Source organism: Petaurus breviceps, unplaced genomic scaffold, assembly GCF_028583685.1.
Source record: "Petaurus breviceps papuanus isolate PSGF00001 unplaced genomic scaffold, PetGlider_PUasm1.0 129, whole genome shotgun sequence".
Taxonomy (NCBI): Eukaryota; Metazoa; Chordata; class Mammalia; order Diprotodontia; family Petauridae; genus Petaurus; species Petaurus breviceps.
The window spans coordinates 10652456-10671863 of NW_027185665.1; the positions used below are offsets into that span (position 1 = coordinate 10652456).

The 19408-nt window shown below is 34.3% G+C and overlaps 1 protein-coding gene across 5 annotated transcripts in view; it reads right to left on the reverse strand.

Annotated features, from left to right (window-relative positions):
• Positions 1-746: 746 nt before the first annotated feature.
• The window catches only part of LOC138173450 (DNA polymerase iota-like), a 28274-nt gene continuing 9612 nt past the window's right edge, over positions 747-19408 (reverse strand). For 2 of the 5 annotated variants that reach the window (XM_069103473.1, XM_069103471.1), the window contains exons 4-10: positions 17487-17639; positions 15534-15770; positions 12211-12389; positions 8180-8271; positions 5251-5381; positions 3165-3367; positions 747-1869 (exon numbers count right to left, since the gene is read on the reverse strand). In XM_069103473.1, coding sequence (XP_068959574.1) covers positions 1048-1869; positions 3165-3367; positions 5251-5381; positions 8180-8271; positions 12211-12389; positions 15534-15770; positions 17487-17639 — 1817 coding nt within the window. In that variant the 3' untranslated portion in view covers positions 747-1047. Of the gene's footprint in view, positions 1870-3164; positions 3368-5250; positions 5382-8179; positions 8272-12210; positions 12390-15533; positions 15771-17486; positions 17640-18019; positions 18146-19408 lie in introns of those variants that run through there. The other 3 variants (XM_069103479.1, XM_069103474.1, XM_069103476.1) reach the window with 3 other exon arrangements.

Below are 19408 nucleotides of genomic sequence, written 5' to 3' on the forward strand. Positions count from 1 at the left end.
CAATTCTTCTGGTATCTTCTCCCTTTCCTTAAATACCAGTTTCCTAACTAGTGTTCCAGCATACTTGGACAGGCTACAAAGGTACATTTATGTCAAAAGCATGGGGTGTACTTTTTCTGCCAATTTTTGGCCTGGAAAGGGACGTTGGAGATGATAATAACTAAGATGAAAAGAATAATTTTCTCATATTTGATGACAAGGAGGTTCCAGCTTCAAATATGCAGCAAAAGTTGTAGAAATATCATCTATTCCCCATAATCCTCTGTAAAAAATGGCAAGCTAAAATCTCCTTGACTTACCATCTTGGTCAAAACAAGGGTTCTCATGACAACTCCACCTTGTAATACTGAAGTCTTAATGCCAGCATACCTTTAATCTTTTCCTATGGAGTTTTCACCTTTTGGGACCCACCTGCCCCTCCCACCCCAGTCAATAAAAGTTAGTTGAACTATTTGAACACACAGTGACTGCTACCATCCACAAAACCTGAATATTTTGTTGTCAACTTTCATTATGGAATATATTTTAATTGCTTGAGGCAAAGTCTGTGTTTTTAATAAGTTGGCTGAAACTAAGGCTTTTCATATTTTCCTACCTCTCAGTGAGCTGAGGTTCCCTGCTTCAAATTTCAAAAAGGAAACATTTATTGCTGTTCCTTAACTTCCTATAGCTCAGCATTATATGGATATTTGAAATTTACATGTGCATGCATACATTTCCCAAATTTATGGAATATGTACTAATGCTGACCATGATATTCTTTTTATTGAAAATCTTCAATATAAAATAGCTTTAAAAATGAGAGGAAGATAATATTTTACATTATTACTTCTGATATGAACACTTTATGCTTTATGTAAGAGTTTACCTCCCTTCTGCTGTTTTTGCTTTATCTGGAATGTTTCATATTAGTCAGATTTCTACATTATTGGATACCTAATAAACAGTTTAATATCAAACACCTTAATAAGCTGTTGTTATACTCAGGGGAACATAATGTTGTTGCTATTTGCTTGGCATATTTTTAGATTTTTTTTTCCATCATGCTTAATCATGTACAGTTTGGAAAGAGGATCCTGTTCTTTTCCACTCAGCCAAAAGTTCTTTTTGAACATCTTCTGGTAATTCAAAAAAAACTGCAGGGTCAATGCCAGAAGGAAAATTAATTTCCTCCTCTGCAGATTCTTGCTCTTTGTTTTCTGTAAGACTGAGATGCTGAGAAACTGAGCCTGTAAGCTGCTTATGGCTATCTGTAGTGTGATTTTTGGAAAAGAGTTGCTGACTTTGTAAGTTTGGGAAAGAATGGAATATAGACACAGCTGGGTTTGTATTTGAGAAATGGAATCCTTGGGATTCTTTAGGTCCTTGACTCATTCTTTCATCTCTCAGCTCACTGTCTAAATAGTGAGGAGAATCCCTTCGGCTAAACAGGTAAGTGGAACCAGTACTACTTAAACCTGATGTACCTGGTTCACTGGTAGAGATAGAGGCTAACTGTTTGCTACTGGATAAATGATCTCTGGGATTTGAAACAATGTCATGCATTTGTTTTGAAGAAAAAAAAGATAACACTCCTTTAGAGGCATGTAATGGACAACTCAAACTTCCCTTTCCTTGAATTTTTTCTCTAGTTTTGCCGGAAAGGATTTCTTCCTGAATATCTACTGGAAGCTGCTTAAAGACTTCATGGTCTATACCCTCAGGAAGTGAGTGAAATGGAAAATCATGAATTTCTTTTTCTTTAGTAAAATTTGTAGTATCTAATGGAGACTCTCCAGTTCTTATGCTTTCAATTCTTCCACTTGGTAGAAAATCCCAGTTTATTTCCTTGTCTTGCGAAAATTCTTCCATATGAGTATCTTTCATTTTCTAGAACACAAAAAATTTTAAAATATTAATATATGATCTCATAGATAAACTGCCCATGACACTTCCATGTTCATGCTGGGATACGTCTGTCCAAGTTAAAACATGAATTAATACATTATTCTAGATATAAATCTGGGAGCATTCACTTCTCCCCCAATAGGCTTCAAAACCACCTACAGTTAGTTTCAAGTAAGTGTGATTAAACCACAGCAATCAAGTTCTAACATCATGTGGTTCATTAACTCACTAACCCTATGCTTCATGATCTATCTATCATCCCAGGTAGGTAAATGGCTAATGAGTTACAAACTGAACATGCCTAGCTGAAACCAGAATTTTAGAGCTAGAAGGGGCCTTAGAGATCACTAAGTCTAACCCCTTCATTTTATAGATAAGGAAACTGAGACCCAGCGAAATTAAGTGATTTGTCCAAGGTCACATTAAAGATAAGTCCCTGCAGAGTGCAATAAGGACAGTTATTTGAAAAAATTACTAAAGAATAACAGAAACACCAGAGAAGAAAAACCATTACTATGGTGTTTATAAAACACTATTGTCAATACATAAAGATAATTTCAAAAATTTATATTCTATATAACTTAAAGCTAAGAAATTTTTTTAAAATTTTGTCTTAAAAATTATCTATATAATCTCACTGAATTTTTTATTGTCTCCAGCACCATAATAGAACATAAGCAACTAGATATTATTTATATCACTAATATTTTTTAAATTAAGTGCCTACTTAAATTTATAACTGGCACAATTTCATCACATTAATAAATATTGTTTGATAAACCAGACTTTTTTAGTCATCTACAAATATAAAAAATTTTGACTTTATTAAATGACTTTTGCCAGCTTTTACTATTGTTTACTTTTTACATGAGTGTCATTAGCTAATACTAAATGGGCTTCTAAGGAAATGAAAATAAAAAGGCCTTGCTTTTTAAGCCTATTTCATAATATCCAATACTATCTGTAAACTTATTCCTACTTCCAAAATTACCTGTTTCTCTATTGTTTATATTATACAATGTATATGCTCAACAAAAGAAACCACTGAGCTGTTTTAATGAATGGCACAAGCATTCCATTTCTACATTACATGAATATTTAATGTAAAAATCATAGGAATACTCTAAAAAAACAGTAACATCTGGGAATATAAATGAAAAAAAAAACAAACCTAACCCACAGAAAGTAGCACACAGCACCAGAGCTGGAGACTCTCACGACCCAATTAGACACACAATCTAAACAACTCAGTTTATTTCCCCAAACCCTGCACTTACATAAGTGCGCTTGCCAGAGTGTGAAGTTGATGATGATGGTGTTAAATAAAACTCAATGGATCCTTTCTTAGAGGTAGGTAGTGATTTAAGATTGGAGAAGCACACACTTAGAAGGGTAAGGTGAAATGGCATCTTCACGTTTACCATATTTCGAAATAGTTTCATAAGTATATCAACCATTGGGGTCATAACATCATAATTTCCTAAATGAATTATTTAAAAAAGGTAACAAAAATAAATGCATTTACATTAATTGTTAGAATCAAGAGCTTAATTATGAATAAGACAGAATTAAAGCATTGATAAAATCAAGGAAATAAAGCCTAAGATATATATAATTGAGCATATTTCACAACATGGAAAGCCAAATGGATTACAAGTAGCATTTAATCCTAAAATTGCCAAGAGCTTCAGCAAGTTTAATAAAAGGAAAAAAAAGGATTTTTTTTAACTGCTTTTAGAACAAGCTAAAGCTATTGACTATAACAGAAATTAGAAGCAATGCAATGCCAAAAAATAAGCAATTCTGACTCCTCTGAATTAGGAAAGCCTTTTTAAATGCCTTGTGTTTAAGTTTCATCATCTAAAAAAGAGAAAATAATTAACTTGACATTTTCTAGGGAAAAGTGGGCTGCTGATACAACCCCCACTATTCAATTTAAGAACCTCAGGTTCCTTCCCTGTAAGACAATGATAATAACGCCTGTGGTGTCTGACTCACAGGGTGGTTATGAGAGTCTAACAACATAAAACAAAGAATTCTGCAAGATGGCAAAAATGTTATTTTAATATCTGCTATTATCATCATTATTGATGGGGAAGAGTGACAATCCCCTCATTCCTGTAACAACTGTTTACCTTGCCTTCATTCCCTACTGGTACCATTGCTATCTTTATATTGATCTTCTTGGGAGCAAACTAGCCTATATCTAAAGATGACAGTAGGGAACCTAATGAATAAAGCTTATCATTAAGTCTTTCTAAGATACTTGGAAGGTAAAAAGGCCTCAAGGGAGCATATATATGAAAGGCCTAAAGAGCTGCTAGATAATTTTATACATAATATTATTGATTATTACAAAAACCACAATTTCTGTTTGTATAGGACTTAAGGCTTACAAACTGCTTTCCTTGCAACCATGTCACAACTTCACAATCTCTGAGAGGGAGGTATTACACTTATTATTATTCCTGTTTTTCAAGTAAGGAAAATAAGACTTTGAACAGTGAAGTTACTGGTCTAAGGTCATGAAGCCTACTCACTAGTAAGATCTGAACCCAGATCTCCTGACTGCAAGTCCAGTGCTTTTTGCATCAGAGTATTTTCTCTAACATTTGGCTTATTCTAGAGAATCCAAAAAATGTTTAAGTAAGTGTTTAAAGTTGCTTAGTTAGTTTAAAGTTCTCCACATTTGAAAACAGTCTTCCTATCCCCTGGCACAGGTTAGATCTGGAGACCATATATGACAGGGTTCCCCTCGATCTCTGCCCAAAACTCTCTTCTAAAATATACTACTATAAAAACTTGATGCTTTGGGTTCAGTTTTTGGAGCCTTGAAACAACCAAGATCAGTTAAACAAATAATTACTACTAAAGGAGCCCTTGAAAGAAAAGGATGGAAAAAAGTCCTTAGTTTTTCGTCTTTTAATATAGGAAATTACTCTTTTGCTTAACAAATTAACAAATAGATCTTTAAAGATATTTCTTAAGTATAATTTAAAGAAAAGGTGGGTTTCTGGTTCAATTGTGACACTGCAAGGGCACAGCAACAGGCCATACTTGCAACACAGTTCCTCTTCAATATTTAATTGCTAAAAATTCAAGTAGTTGGGTGGCACAATGAGTAAGGGCGCTGGCCCTGGAGCCTGGAGGACCCGGGATCAGTTCCAGCCTCAGATACTTAACACCCACACAAAAAACACTGGTTGTGTAACCTTGGGCAAGTTACTTAACCCCAAATGCTTTAAAAAAAAAAATTCAAGCGGCAATTTGTACTGAATTTCTCAATACAGCAAAATTAAATGGATGTAAAAGTCTATTCATAATCAAGAAAGAAATGAAGAAGTCAATAAAATGAATCCATACCTGTCCCTAACTTCTGAATTACATGAGATGGGATAGGACACTGGCGACTCTCACGGTTAAAATGTCGGTCAGATGAAAATCGACGGATGATTAATCTTATTGTATGTGGCTTCCTTCCATCTTTGCATACTCTGAAAATAAGGAACCACTGTACTTAGGAAATTCCAAATAAGGCATAGTAGCACCTCACTTAAATTTGGAAGTCTCATATCTATGGAACTGCAACTGTCTACAACATAATCAAGAACCAGGAAATTAAAAAGACTATAGAGCAACAAAAATAATTATCACAAAGTTCACATATTCATAGGACAGCCCCTCAAGCTCTCACTCAGAAACTCTTTAGTCTTAATTTAAACACAATAATCCTAACAAGCTTGGTTATCTGCTTTCCCAGCCTCCAGCAATCGAGAAGCAAGACAGTCAAGCAGCACTGCTACTGGCATGCGCTCTAAGGCAAGTGACAGAGAAGGAAGCACCTAATAAGGAAGGAAGCAAATAAAGTTTTAAAAGCAGATACACAAAAAAGTGTATTATTTTAGGGCCAGTTAATCACTATGTAAATAGCCCTATATACATTTAGGGGCATTGCTGCAGAAACAGAATATACTAGTAATGACCCTGATTCATAAATAAAGGATGAAACTATGTTCATTATACTCTATTTAAGAAGACAAGTAAGTGTATAATGTATTTTTAGAAAGAGTTTCAATAAAAATAGTCAAAACAACAAAAAAAAAGTGTTGGCACTCAGAGGGATATATTTCAATTATTTGGAAAATTATTTCATTAGAACACCTCCTTCCTGAGGGGGGAAAAAATCCTGATCATGACTTTTTTCTTTCTACTTTACAAAATACAGATTTTAATCTCTTTGACATGTTTTCTAGAGATGATGAACAAATAACAATGGATAAGAATAGTATCCACTTTTAAAAATTGTTCAAACTGAGCTTTTTAGCTGGACACTTAAACAGAACACTCAGAAGTATGCAAGAAACACCTATTTATCTTTAATTGCTTTTCCATTGAACTTTCTAATAAGTATAACTTTGTCTACTCATAATAGAATAGCAATATTTTTATTCTTTTCTGTGAACATATCAATAATTAACATCTTACAGTTAAATATATTCTAATAATGATTAAACTAATTAAGGAAATAATCTTCTACATATTGGAGGATAAAAGTAATTTTAAACTATCCAGGTCACAAAGAACTGAAAAAATCATGTTGTTCTAAACACTTATTCTGGCTCCTAAAAGATAGATGAAATATTAGATGATTTTAAATTGCCATTTATATAATATTCATTACCAAATACTTCAGCATTTTAAAAAGTATTAGATTTTAGAAGGATTGAAAAAGAAAAAAAAACTACCATTATTTTAAGGAATTTATCCTAAGATTTTCCCCTTTTAAGGGAAAGCAAAAGAAACCTATGAATTTTCAACATACTTCTTTAATTGAAACTATCTGCTGATCTTTTTACATAAAAGAGATTTGCATTTTCATGTACCATCCTCTCCTTCTGTTCCACAACGAATGTGGAAATTCTTGTTATATTCAGTTTTTGTTCAAAGTTCAGAATGAAAAATAAAATTCTTCACTGGATGGGTGGAGAGTAAGAGTCTTCACATGGTCAAGATGTGCAATCTCAGTTCTGTGGAAATGGTCACAGCCAGTTCTGTGAGTGGGAGATAATAGGAAAGCTGTATTTCTGTGGTTTCCCTGCCATACACAATTGTTCATAAAAGTCAGGGAGTTCAGAATAACCTTGGATTTGGATATGATGATTTGTATGACCCAATTCCACAGAAGTCTTCCCAGGAACAGGCCGAGTCATAATACTGGAGCTGGGTCATACTAATCTGTCCTCAGCTGACTACAGCACTCTAAGCTGCATGGTTATACTGAGCGGATGAGAACCTTGCTTCAAGTGGTGGGGAAAATTAAAGAAATTCAACTTTTGGAGCTCATTCAACTTTCAACTGAATTATAATCACAGCCTCTCTGCCTTTACCTACAGGATTTTTTGTTGCTAGGATTCTCCCTTCAATCCAAAGGTGGAAAGTACCACTGTGGTTTATACCCTACAAACCTCTAATAGAGGAAATCCAATCAGGGATTTGGGGGTTTGGGCTGGGAAAGAAACAATTTTCTAGAGAATGTATAGAAGTAGATCTGGTGGTAAATGGGTCAGAAGGCTGAATTTACTTGCCAAGCCTATGGTCTCAGAAGCAATTCATAAATTCATATTTTTATACTTACATAGAGTCCCAGTCAAACTTTCATATAACCTCATTCACTCAGAGTTAGCCATTTTGTTCTTTTATCATACTCTTACAACATTAACAGTCTAAGAAAAGGTAGGAAGGGGGTTATAAACTGAAAGAATAAGCTTCAAAGCACTGTATATTCATCTCCTTAATTGCTCTTTAACCTAAGAATAAATACACCTCTTCCAAGAGAGATTTAGAACAAGACCCTTCTAGATTACAGCAGGCTCAATGACCTAACTTCCCTAAATCCTGGTCCCCACTGTAACCCTTTCCTTTTGCTGGAGGAAATGCAAATGGTGATATTTTAGTTTCAGGGAGGGAAAGGCAAAGCAATTGTTTCAGAAAAATTATTGTCAAATAGCAGATAAGGGAGTCTTCAGGAGAGTCAGATACCAAGTTACTAAATTCTAAGCAACAGAAGTAAAAAAAAGAAAAAAAAATTATAAAAATGGACATATCATTACTCTTGTTAGCACATCATGGAAATTTTACATTTATATATAATATATTTAAATATAAATTTAATTTATCTCTCAAGTGTTAGCCTCTAGTTTAATCTACAGCTTATAAAAAAGAACATCAATTATCCTTTCAATGTATATTATATAGAATACAAATAAGATAACTCAGCAAGAAGGCAAATCACCTGTTTAAAAGACTAGCAAGTAGTTCTTCAATTTTTTTTTTAGCTTCCACTTCTGATGAGCACTTTTTAAAGGAATCTTCTTCACTAAAGGACTACCAAAATATACACAAATGTTAATGGATTATTTCAGACCCTAATAAACAATTTCTACTCTTAGAATGTATGTCAAATTTCCAAATAGTAATTTCTTCATCTGTAAAATAAGGGAGCTATCTATATTGTCTATAAGTTATCTTCCAGCTCTAAATCTAGGCTTCTATGTTTCTAAATAAGGGCACTAACATATGTGTGTGTATATGTATGTATGTATATATTACTATTTACTATGTTTTATTAATTCCTTAGGTTTAGTTATATTTTTAACACTGTCTTTTTAACCCAGTTAGTGTCCTTACCAGCTCCAACCCTACTGTGACTTCAGGAAAGCTCTGTTTCAATTTCAATAAAATAAAGGTGATGACAGCCTTCCTGTCTCACCTTATACCAGGGCTGCTGTGAATTAAGAAAACCTGATTCAAAAAATACTTAATAAATACTTATTAAACAGAAAGCAGAGTACAACAGAGATTGAAAGCAATAAAATATGTGTCCCATGACCCAAGGAGTTTAAAATCTAGCAGGGGGGACAAGGTATAAACATAAACAGCTGAGTAGCTGAGACTAAATGAAATAGAAAAAAATAGATTACCAGAAAATGAGTAGGATAAGACCAGAAAGATAGGTTCAAGCCATTCTGTGGAGGGACTTGAGTGCCAGGTAATAAGGTCGGGAATGTAACCCATGGGGAAAGGAGGGCCACTGAAAGTCTCTGAGCAGTAATAACAGACTTTACAATTCATAAAACAATTTCCTCAAAATAATCCTGTGATAGAAGTGGTACAAATTCTAATGGGAATGGGAACTTGAAGATCTTCTCTGCCCTTTAATATGCCTAGGGGGGAATCTGAAGGCCTTCCCTGCTTTGAAAGTAAACTCTGCCCCCTAATGGGCTGAATGTAGTCACATGGAGTCTGTGGTGGGAGGGAGTTTGCTGAAGGACAGAGCAGAGCCAGAGGAAGCTGGGAGTCAGAGCTAGAGAGACGGAGGGAGAGAGAGGACGCTTAGGCAAGGAGACTGAGAGGTCTGTGAGTAAATACTGATTTTGTATTGATTTGTGGGAAAGCTAAAAAGGATGCTGTGGCTCTCTGTGTTGTTATGTCTTGTTAACTTCATGACTATGATGGAATAGGCTTACTGGTTTTGGGATTCGGTTTTCTGGTGTCTAAATAAATGTTTTCCTCTATTTAGAGAGTTTGTTATATTCTGCAATCATCAAGATCCATGTGGGAATTTTTATAGTCACGGTCTTTATCGTGATTGTGGGTGCTGTAAATATCACGTCGGCACTACACAAATCCACTTTATATCTCTAAAAGCTTGGGCTCTCTTCAAAGGTTAATGATATGAATACAGTCAATGGCTAGTAAATGGCATACAGGACTCAGATCCAAGAACACTGCTATGTTGTCGTTTTTTGTTTTTTTTTTCACTATGCCATGTTGCTTCTCTGTGCAGAGTCATGTAATCACATCTATATAGTAAGATTGATCTGAAATAGTGTATAGGAAGAATTAAATGGGGAAGAAATCATAAATGGGAAGATCAGTTTCGCAGCTTTTGTAATAGACCAGGCAAGGTGATCTGGAATGTAGTGATGTAGCAGTGGCAAGGGCTAGGAATGTAGCGATGGCAAACAAAGATGGCCTCAAGAGCTAGAAGCCCTTCAGTCACAACTAGTAGAACATAAGCTCCTTGAAATCAGCAATTGTCTTGTTTTATCTTTGTATGCCCAATGCCTTGCAAATACCAGGTACTTAGAAGATGTTTAACTAAGTTTAATCAAAAGGACATGGAAGGTAAAGGAGAGAAAGATACACAAATAAAAACTGGCACTGAGAGTGCCTAGAAGAATGGCAATTCCATTAACAGAAATACAGAAGTCAAGAAGAAGAACAGATTTTGAGATGAAGATAATCAGTTTTAACCAGAACTTATACAATGAGTAGGCAATGAGCGAGATAACCTTCAAGGGTCCTTTCCAATGCTATGAGTGTCATGCTGGATATGTTGAATTTAAACACAAAGGTGGAAACTGAGGTCCAGAGGTTGAGCTGAAGATAGAGATCTGGGAGTCATTCATTGGCTTTAATGTTACTACAGCCCCAAGAGTCAATGAGATCACCAAGAGAAAGAGAAAAGAAATAGACTAAGCAAAAAATCCTGGGAAAAGATAAGGCATGAGGAGAAAAAGAGTCAACAAAGACTTCTTGGAGTTACTCCAGAAGCAGCTGTAGAAGGAGAGGACAAAAAGGGTTGTGAATATTGGTAAATGCAAGAGTGAGGCAAAGGATAACAAATGAGAATTGTCACTGGGTTGGGCAATTTGGAGGTTAACAGTAACATAAAAAGTTTCTGTAGAGTAGTGGGAAATGAAGCAGTTCCAATGAGTGGAGGAGCTAGTAACTGATCATCATGTGTGAAAGGCACTGGAGGGATGCATAGAGTGTTCTTCAAGAAGTCTGCAAGCCAAAGGACAAGGAAATATAATACAGTAAGTGTCATCAGCACGAAGAAAAAAGGAGGGGCAAACCTAAGTATGTTTATAGGTAAAAAAAATATAGAGTCAGTGGATAAAAGAAACTCAAAATGAAATGGATGATGAAGGAAATGAACTGGGGAAAAGGGAAAGAAGTAGACTGTGGGAAAGAAGGTTACTCTGAAACAGGAGGGAAGGAAGAGAATATGAGGAAAGTCAAGGAATTTCAAAGTAGATAGATGACCTTCATTTCAGTAAAGTAGGTTATATGCAGAGTGTAGACAGAAGTCAGGAGTGGGTTATAGACTTGAAGAGAGTAAAATTGGTTTGGAACAGCACTTTAGAGAATGTGATGTGTAGTTAATTAACACTGAATAAAGCTTTCCACACAACAGAAGATAAATAATTGAAGAATGTTTAAATATTAAAAAACAAAGCATGAATTAAAACCAGGTAAGCAACACTCAAAAAAGGAATTTACCTAAGGATTTTATCATGCAAGTGGTTGAAAAGATTAAGAATTGTAATAGCTTCCCCAAATGTTCATGCTCTTGACATTCACATTACATTGCTAATAATTTAATCTTCATACCATGCAACATGTTTTCCCCCAGCTATTTTTGCCTTTTCAATTCAGTCAACGTAGACTTTTTCATCCTTTTTTTATTCTTTAAGTTTCCTTTAGGATATTAACATTATTGTTTAATTTGTCTATCAATGAAATTCATTTGACTGAAGGAAAAATTATTTCTCTTATATCTCCTTTTATGATATCAAATAGAATAAGTTAAAATAAATGGGTATATTTAACTACACATATATTTATAGTATACTAATAATAATAATGGCTAACATTTATACAGTGCTTACTATGTATCAGGCAATATGCTAAATGCTTTACAATTATTATTTCATTTGATGAATGTGTCACTTTAGCAATACTTATAACCCTTTGCCATCATTCCCATCTTCCCAAGAAATATCTTATATTCTAAGCATATCTACTATAAAACACTAAGTCTTCATAAAATTGATTCTATATACTTTAAAAATACTGTGTTTAATACTACAATGTACAGTATAATTAAGCAAAGCTACATTACAAGAACAGAAATTTAAATTTAAATTTTGTCTTTTGTACACATGAAAACTAGCTGCATTTTATTCAAACTACTCATCAAATGCAACAAATTGTATTTTTATGAAGAAAGTATTGTTTGGTTGACCCATGGGTGGGGAAACTGTGACCTAAATTCTTAAGTGCAGCCTTTTAACTAAATTTGGATTCATGTGTCCTTAAGGCTGCAGGTTTCCCACCCCAGGGTTAACCAATCAAATTAGAAAAGTTTAGTTGTGACACACCAAAAATCTTAAAATTTTAATTTACTATAAACATAATATTCAAAACTGTTTTCCATTCTGAAAAGTTACACAGAACTTCACATGAAACATTCACCTGAGGTGGCCCTGAGGGAGTCACAGGTGAGTTGTCTTCTCCAAAGCTGAGCTTCTGTATACGCTGAGCAACTGAAATTCCTAGTTCTTTCTCTAGTACTTCAGGTGAAAAGGTTTGGAGATCATGGACACTACTGATACCCAATGATTCAAGGCGTTTCGTAGTTTTATAGCCAATACCTAGGTAATAAGAAAAAGATAAAAGTAATGTAATATTTCACATATAGGAAAAGAGGGACTATATATTCCTCACCACAGCCCAGCACAGTGCTATCATAATTGTTGTTTTTTAATGTTTGTTAAATGAAATGAAACTTTCATCTTATTTTAAATAACACTGAAGATGTCAGCAATTCACAGGTATTTTTCAAATTTGTTGTTGTTCAATCATGACCCTGTGGTCCATGGGGCTTTCTTGACAAAGATACTACAGGGATTTGCCATTTCCTTCTCCAATGGATCCAGTGGATCCTTTTGTCAGGCAATCAGAGGTCATGTAAGTTGCCCAGAGTCACACATCTAGAAAGTATTCTGAGGCTAGATTTGAACTCAAGTCTTCTTAACTACAGGTCCAGTGCTCTATCCACTGGACCATCAGTTGCCTCTTTTTTTTCCCTCTATTTTTCAATGGAAAATTTAATTAGGATATCTGATGCTAAAATAATACAGATAAAAACTCAAGTTTAAAAAAAGGGAATTTATTCAGTATCTCATATGATTTTCAAAATAACCCTGGGAGGCACCAAATATATTTATTAACCATTTTATGGATGCAATAAAAGGCTCTCAGTTTAGGTGACATACCTGGAATCATAGTGTGAGTGCTAGAAGCAGGGTACAATCCCATATTTCCAAATCAATCACTCATTCTGCTACACCATGCTGGCTTTCAAATGGAAAAGAATGATATGTATTTATCCATTATAATTATTAAGTCCATAATACCTCACTTATCTAGAAGCCTTGGAAACCAACATGGTGCAATGGAAAAGAACACTGGATTTGTAATGAAAACACCTGGTATTGAATTCCAGCCCTGTCACTTAGTTAGCTAGTTGTCCTTCCCTTCTATGGGTCTTAATTTCCTTATTTTAAATGAGGAGGTTGCATTGTATCAGGGATTCTCAATTTTTTTTTTAATCTCAGGAGCCCTTTACACTCTTAAAAATTACTCAGGACCTCAAAGAGCTTTTGTTTATGTGTTTTGTATGCAGCAATATTTACCATATTAGATATTAAAACAGATCATTTAAAAAATACTTATTAATTTACTTAAAATGAATTTACTTAAAATGGAATTGTTTTGCATATTTTTCTATGACTTAGAAGAAATTCGGATTTTCTTATCTGCACCTATAATCTGTAAAAAAATGATGCTCTGGTTGAAGTATATTTAAAAATCTACAGCCTTGGGACAGCTAGGTGATGCAGTGAATAGAGCACCAGCCCTGGAGTCAGGAGGACCTGAGTTCAAAACCAGCCTCAGACACTTGACACACTTACCAGCTGTGTGACTTTGGGCAACTCACTTAACCCCAACTGCCCTCCAAAAAAAAGCAAAAAAAACAAAACAAAACAAAAACTCCAGCCTCACAAAGATATGTAGATGGAAAAGGGAGGGATGTTTTAATAGAAAAATAACATTAGTATTCTGATTATGAAAATAGTTTTGCCCTCATGGACCCCAGGGTCTTGGGACCACATTTTGACAACCACTACAGGAGATGATCCCTGAGGTCCCTTCCCATTCTAACTCTATGATGCTATGGTCATGTATTTGGTAGTCTTAAATATCTAGAGGGAAGCTAGAAGGTGCAGTTGATTGAGTTCTGGGCTTGGACTCAGGAAGATTCTTCTTCCTGAGTTCAAATCTGGCCTCAGACAAGTCACTTAATCCTATTTGCTCAGTTCCTCATCTGTAAAATGAGCTAGAGAAGGAAACAGCAAACCACTCCAGTATCTTTGCCAAGGAAATCCCAAATGGGGTTATGAAGAGCTAGACATGACTGAAAATGACTGAACAACAACAAAATAGCTAGAAAACAAATAAGTTCCAGGATATAAATACAAAAGTCCTTAGAGTAAACAAAATAAATACCACTGAGTTGAAACTCTGAAGCTTATTCATTTTACTTCAAGAAAAACACTTTCTGCCTTTATTTAGAATTTTAACCTTATTTTAAGTAAAATTTTAGTAAAGTTTTATTTGTTTTATCAACCCATGGCAGTCAGAACTATTGAATTAGAAAGGAAAGTTGCTGAGGATACACAAGCTGAAAGTAATCAGGGGTAGCAAGTGAGCAGTCAACAATAACAAAAGACACAAAAAATGTAAAAAGCAGGTCCAAGAATTGAAAAAACTGTAGCAGGACGTGGCCATTTAGTTTGGGAGCAAAGAGTCCTCTACACCATTTTAATAAGCCCTAAGGATATCACTATATTCTGATAATTCTCATAATGAAAATGGGGAAGGGGAACAGAGGAAAGGAATAAGTGTTTACACAATACCTACTATGTGCCAGTCACTGTGCTATAAATACTTTACAAATATTATCTCATTTGATACTTATCCTGTGGAAAAAACTAAGAAAAGTTTAAATTACGAGGGTAGAGAAGTGTTTATTAGAATGATAGATTTTCATGAAAAAAATCTTTTAACCTCACTCTCAACAATGCTACATAAATGTGGTGCAATTACAGTCATAATGTGGTGTCACTATCACTAACTGATTCTGAACAATTCAACCATTTAACCTTCTGAGAAAATCAGAGCAAAACAGAATTAGGAGAAGATAGTCTCCTACTTCATTATACTGTATTCTCTGAGGGAATGGAGGAATGGAGAGGGGCCTAGAAGTGACTAAATTTAACCAAATTGCATTATGCTTCTTGTTTATAATGAGTTTTATACTAATACTTTTACTGACCATATAAAAGTATACACAGCAATGAGTTTAGAAATTGTACCATATCATATTTCCTATGTATTTAATATGAGCTGACTATGGGTTTACTTATTTTTTTTTTTTCAAATAAGTAGATCAAGTGAATAAGAATCCTAATATAAGCCATGGAATACAACGTAATTTCCAAAAAGATTCAAAAGTAACAAAATATGGGGGGAGGGGGGCAGCTGGGTGCCGCAGTGAGTAAAGCCCCGGCCAGGAGTCAGGAAGAACTGAGTTCAGTTCCGGCCTCAGACACTTAACACCCACACAAAAAAACTAGCTGTGCAACCTTGGGCAAGTTACTTAACCCCAATTGCCCTCCAAAAAGAAAAAAAAAAAGTAACAAAATACAAACAAAGTAAATCATCTTTCTTACCAGGCATTTGCTTTATGTGGTCCAAACTACCAATGAGATCTTGACAACTTTCAGGCATTAAAACTGTTTGTTGATTTGGTTTAAAGGTACCAGAGACTAGTTTGGACAATAGTTTATTCGAAGCTATTCCAGCACAGCCTGTGAGACCCAACTGATTAAATATGGCTTCTCTCATCTCTGCTGCAATCTGAGATCCAATGAGTAATCTCACATGCAAAACGTCATTTAGATTTACAGCTATAAAAACAACATACATGGTTAAATGTTAAATAAAGAGCTAGAAGGCAGATGGGAAGTCATCTATCTTATTTAGTCTATATTTTTCCCCTTATACTGCCACACATTTTGTCTTATTTTCTCTGTTGCTCACAGTGTTGTTATAAGCCAAAGAATGATACTATCACCTCATTTCAAGCACCTATAACATTGTTAATATATTCTGTGGATATTCAATAAATAATTGTTGAGATAAACCACTGGTTAATATGATTAAAAAAGAGAGAAGAAAACAAAATCACTAATATCAAAAATGAAAAGGCTGAATATGCCATTAATGAAGATAAAAATAAAACAATCATTAGGAGTTATTTTGCCCAACTATATGCCAATAAATTTAACAATTTTAGTAAAATGGAAAAATACTTACAAAAATATAAATTGCCTAGGTTAATAAAAGAGGAAACAATATCTAAATAAACCTATTTAAGAAAAAAAGAAATTGAACAGACTATAAATGCACTTAAGAAAAAAAGCATCGGGAACAGATGGATTTACAAGTGAATTCTACCACTTTAAGATCAATTCAGTATTATCCAATATCCAATATTGACCCTGATCTTTCAAAAATATGTTAATATTCACCAGCTACAGATGACAGAAAGCTAAGAACAAAACAAGTATCAAGATTCAGAAACATCACAACAATTCAGGTGTGGTAAACTAAGATGAAAAGTTAACTAAGATGTAAAATGATTAAAATAACAAGATGCAAAATCCTGCTCATGGGTTTAAAAGCAGGATGGGGAATATGACGTTTAGCACCAGTCTACATGTAAAATGTGTGGGGCTTTTAGTTGGCTACAAAGCCAATATGAACAAACGGTATAAATTACTTCCAGAAAAATCACATACAATTTGGAACTGTAATATAAATATATTAACAAGAACATAGGGAAATTTCACATAATATCAGAGTTGGAAAGTATGTCAAGGATCCAGGTTCTTGGTGAAGACCCTTACTAATGGCAAACCCATCTTCTGAGGCCCTCTCCATATTGGATAGCTCTGGTTTTCTTATATGGAGTCAAATTCACTTTGCATCTTCTACCCTTTACTCTTAATTCTGTCTTCTGAGGTCACTCTCAAAAAAGTCTAATGACATGATAGCCCTTCAAATACTTAAAGATCCCTATCATTTTTCTGCAGGGAAGGCAGGCTGAAATGAACTACTGTTAAAATGTGAGGCTTTGAGCAATCGTAAAGAAACATGAAAGAATAGGTATCTAGAGAAGAGGGGGATTAGGAGACTGGAGAAAGTCCCAGAAAGGAAAGTAGAAGGAAACCAAAGACAAATTTAATCTACTTTGAAATTCTGCCTTTAGTCAGGCCTGGTATGGGAACGATACAGTGAGGGAAAATGAAAAAGAACTCTCCTGAAGGAAAGGATGTTAGAAAGTTAATTCTTTTGAAATTGGGTAGGTAACTTTTGAAAACAGTATCGAAAAGACTCAATAGTGGTAGGGCTGTCATAATGACTATTCCATGTATCAGTAATATTTGCTAAAGCTTTTCAACTTGCAATGTAGAGATTAAATAACCCAGAAAGCTTCTTAACTGTGTGGATTACCTCAACTACAAACAGCAATATTGCCCCCAAAGCATAGTTTCAGTATAACAAAGTAACAAGCTACAAAATATTCTCAATGGTTACTAAACCGGAAAATAAAAACTCACACTGATTATTGTAAACATGACCAGAGACAGCCACTACCGAATAGTCATCACTCTGCAGTTGATTCAGTCTCTTCTCAACTGTCTGGGTTATATCCACAAAATTTTCATCAAATCCCAGTCTTTCAACAACTGGACTGAATTCTTCCAATAACTCTAAAGGGAAATAATATTAGAGTACATATATAAACTGAAGTTATAACTAAAATAGTCTAAAATAACATGTTAAGTTTTAATTGCACAATTTTAAAATAATTTGAACAGCATGATGTATATTTTGTTAAAAAAAAAAGAGGGGTTAAGTTTCAAAATGTAATAAAACTTCAGTTATGCAAAGACCAACTAACTTTGAGAAATTTTAAAAACTGCCAATAAAAGAAAGTTTACTTCAAGGATTTAGTAATAAATGTAATTTCAAGAGTAGATTTTGAGGTCAGAACATATTTAACCCAATCTACTACTCTTCTATGTTAAAATGATAAGACTGAGGTACTGGAAGGTGCCACATTAACAAAGGAAAATTAAGTTCTACTTACCAAATAAGGCAAGTAAATAAATACATTTTAGAGAAGATTTTCAATAGGAGTTGAAAAGGATTTTCTAGTTAGCCCTGAGCTAAGCTGCAAAACCGAGTAAACAAAGTAGATCATTACTCAAGCATTCCAGTTAGTCAAGTTTTACTGCATATCAAAATGATAAATTCAAAAGAACTGTCAAATCTGATACATTAAGATGAAAACTCGTTGACCCTTGGGACTCAATGTATAAATACTAATATAAGACTTCACAATCGAATGCATTAAACAAGAATTTCACTTTTCTCTGAGTCATTCTACATTAGAAACGGCTAGACATTAGAAAGATAAACTGTTAGTCTGTACCAGTGGGATAATTCCTAGGTTCTTTGTGTTCAATCATCTAAAAATTTAAAATGTTATTTCCTTCTACTCATATTACTACTTCATCAGGAAAATACTAAAAATACTTCTTATATTTTATGGATTCCAACTATGATGACACTAGGAAAACCTCTTTCATAAAGCTAACAAGAGTGACTTGATTTTTTTTAAAGCAATTGGGGTTAAGTAACCTGCTCAAGGTTACATGGTCAGTTATTTCTGGGTGTGGTGCTAAGTATCTGAGCCTGGATTCGATCCCCAGGTCATCCCGACACTGGGGCCGGTGCTCTTACTCACTGAGCCACCTGGCCGCCCTGTGACTTAATGATTATGAGGATCAGTTTCAGTCCACCTAGAGACCTTTTCTGTTTGTCAGGTGAGATTAAAGGTACTTCTTGCCAAAAAATGACCCTCTTTTGCTGGTTCATGTCTCTACAAAGTTTACCTCTGACTACTAAGAGTCAAACTTATATTGTAAAACAGAGAATCCGATATAAAAGTAATATTATAAGAACAAAAAACTGGGTTCCAATATCACTGCAGTCACCACTAGGAACAAAAAAATGGTTGTTTGCTTTGAAACTTGTGGGTATGGCAGATGTGGGTTTATGTTTACTAAATTTTTATTAGTAAATGGTAACCTCATATATTTCATTGTTCCTATCTTGGAATGAAACTTTACTTTCTATTGTTTTATTTATCTTTTGTAAATACGATCTCCTGTGCAGCTTTCCCTTACATTGTATTAGTTAATTTAAACTTTTAAAAGGTCTTAATATTCATGATGCTTCCAGTCTTTATAAATAAAACTTACAATGCACTTAAAAAATGGTTGTCATATATTTAACTGAAGATATATCACTGAAAGAGAATCAGTCCATTAGAAGTTTACAATCAGATACAACATCAAGGTGCACAACCTAATAAAAAACATATAAAGTTAGGATAAAGAACATTAATCAGAGAAGGACTTTTGTTATAAATAGGTCAATAAGTATACCTGATATTTGAAGGATCTATGATTTC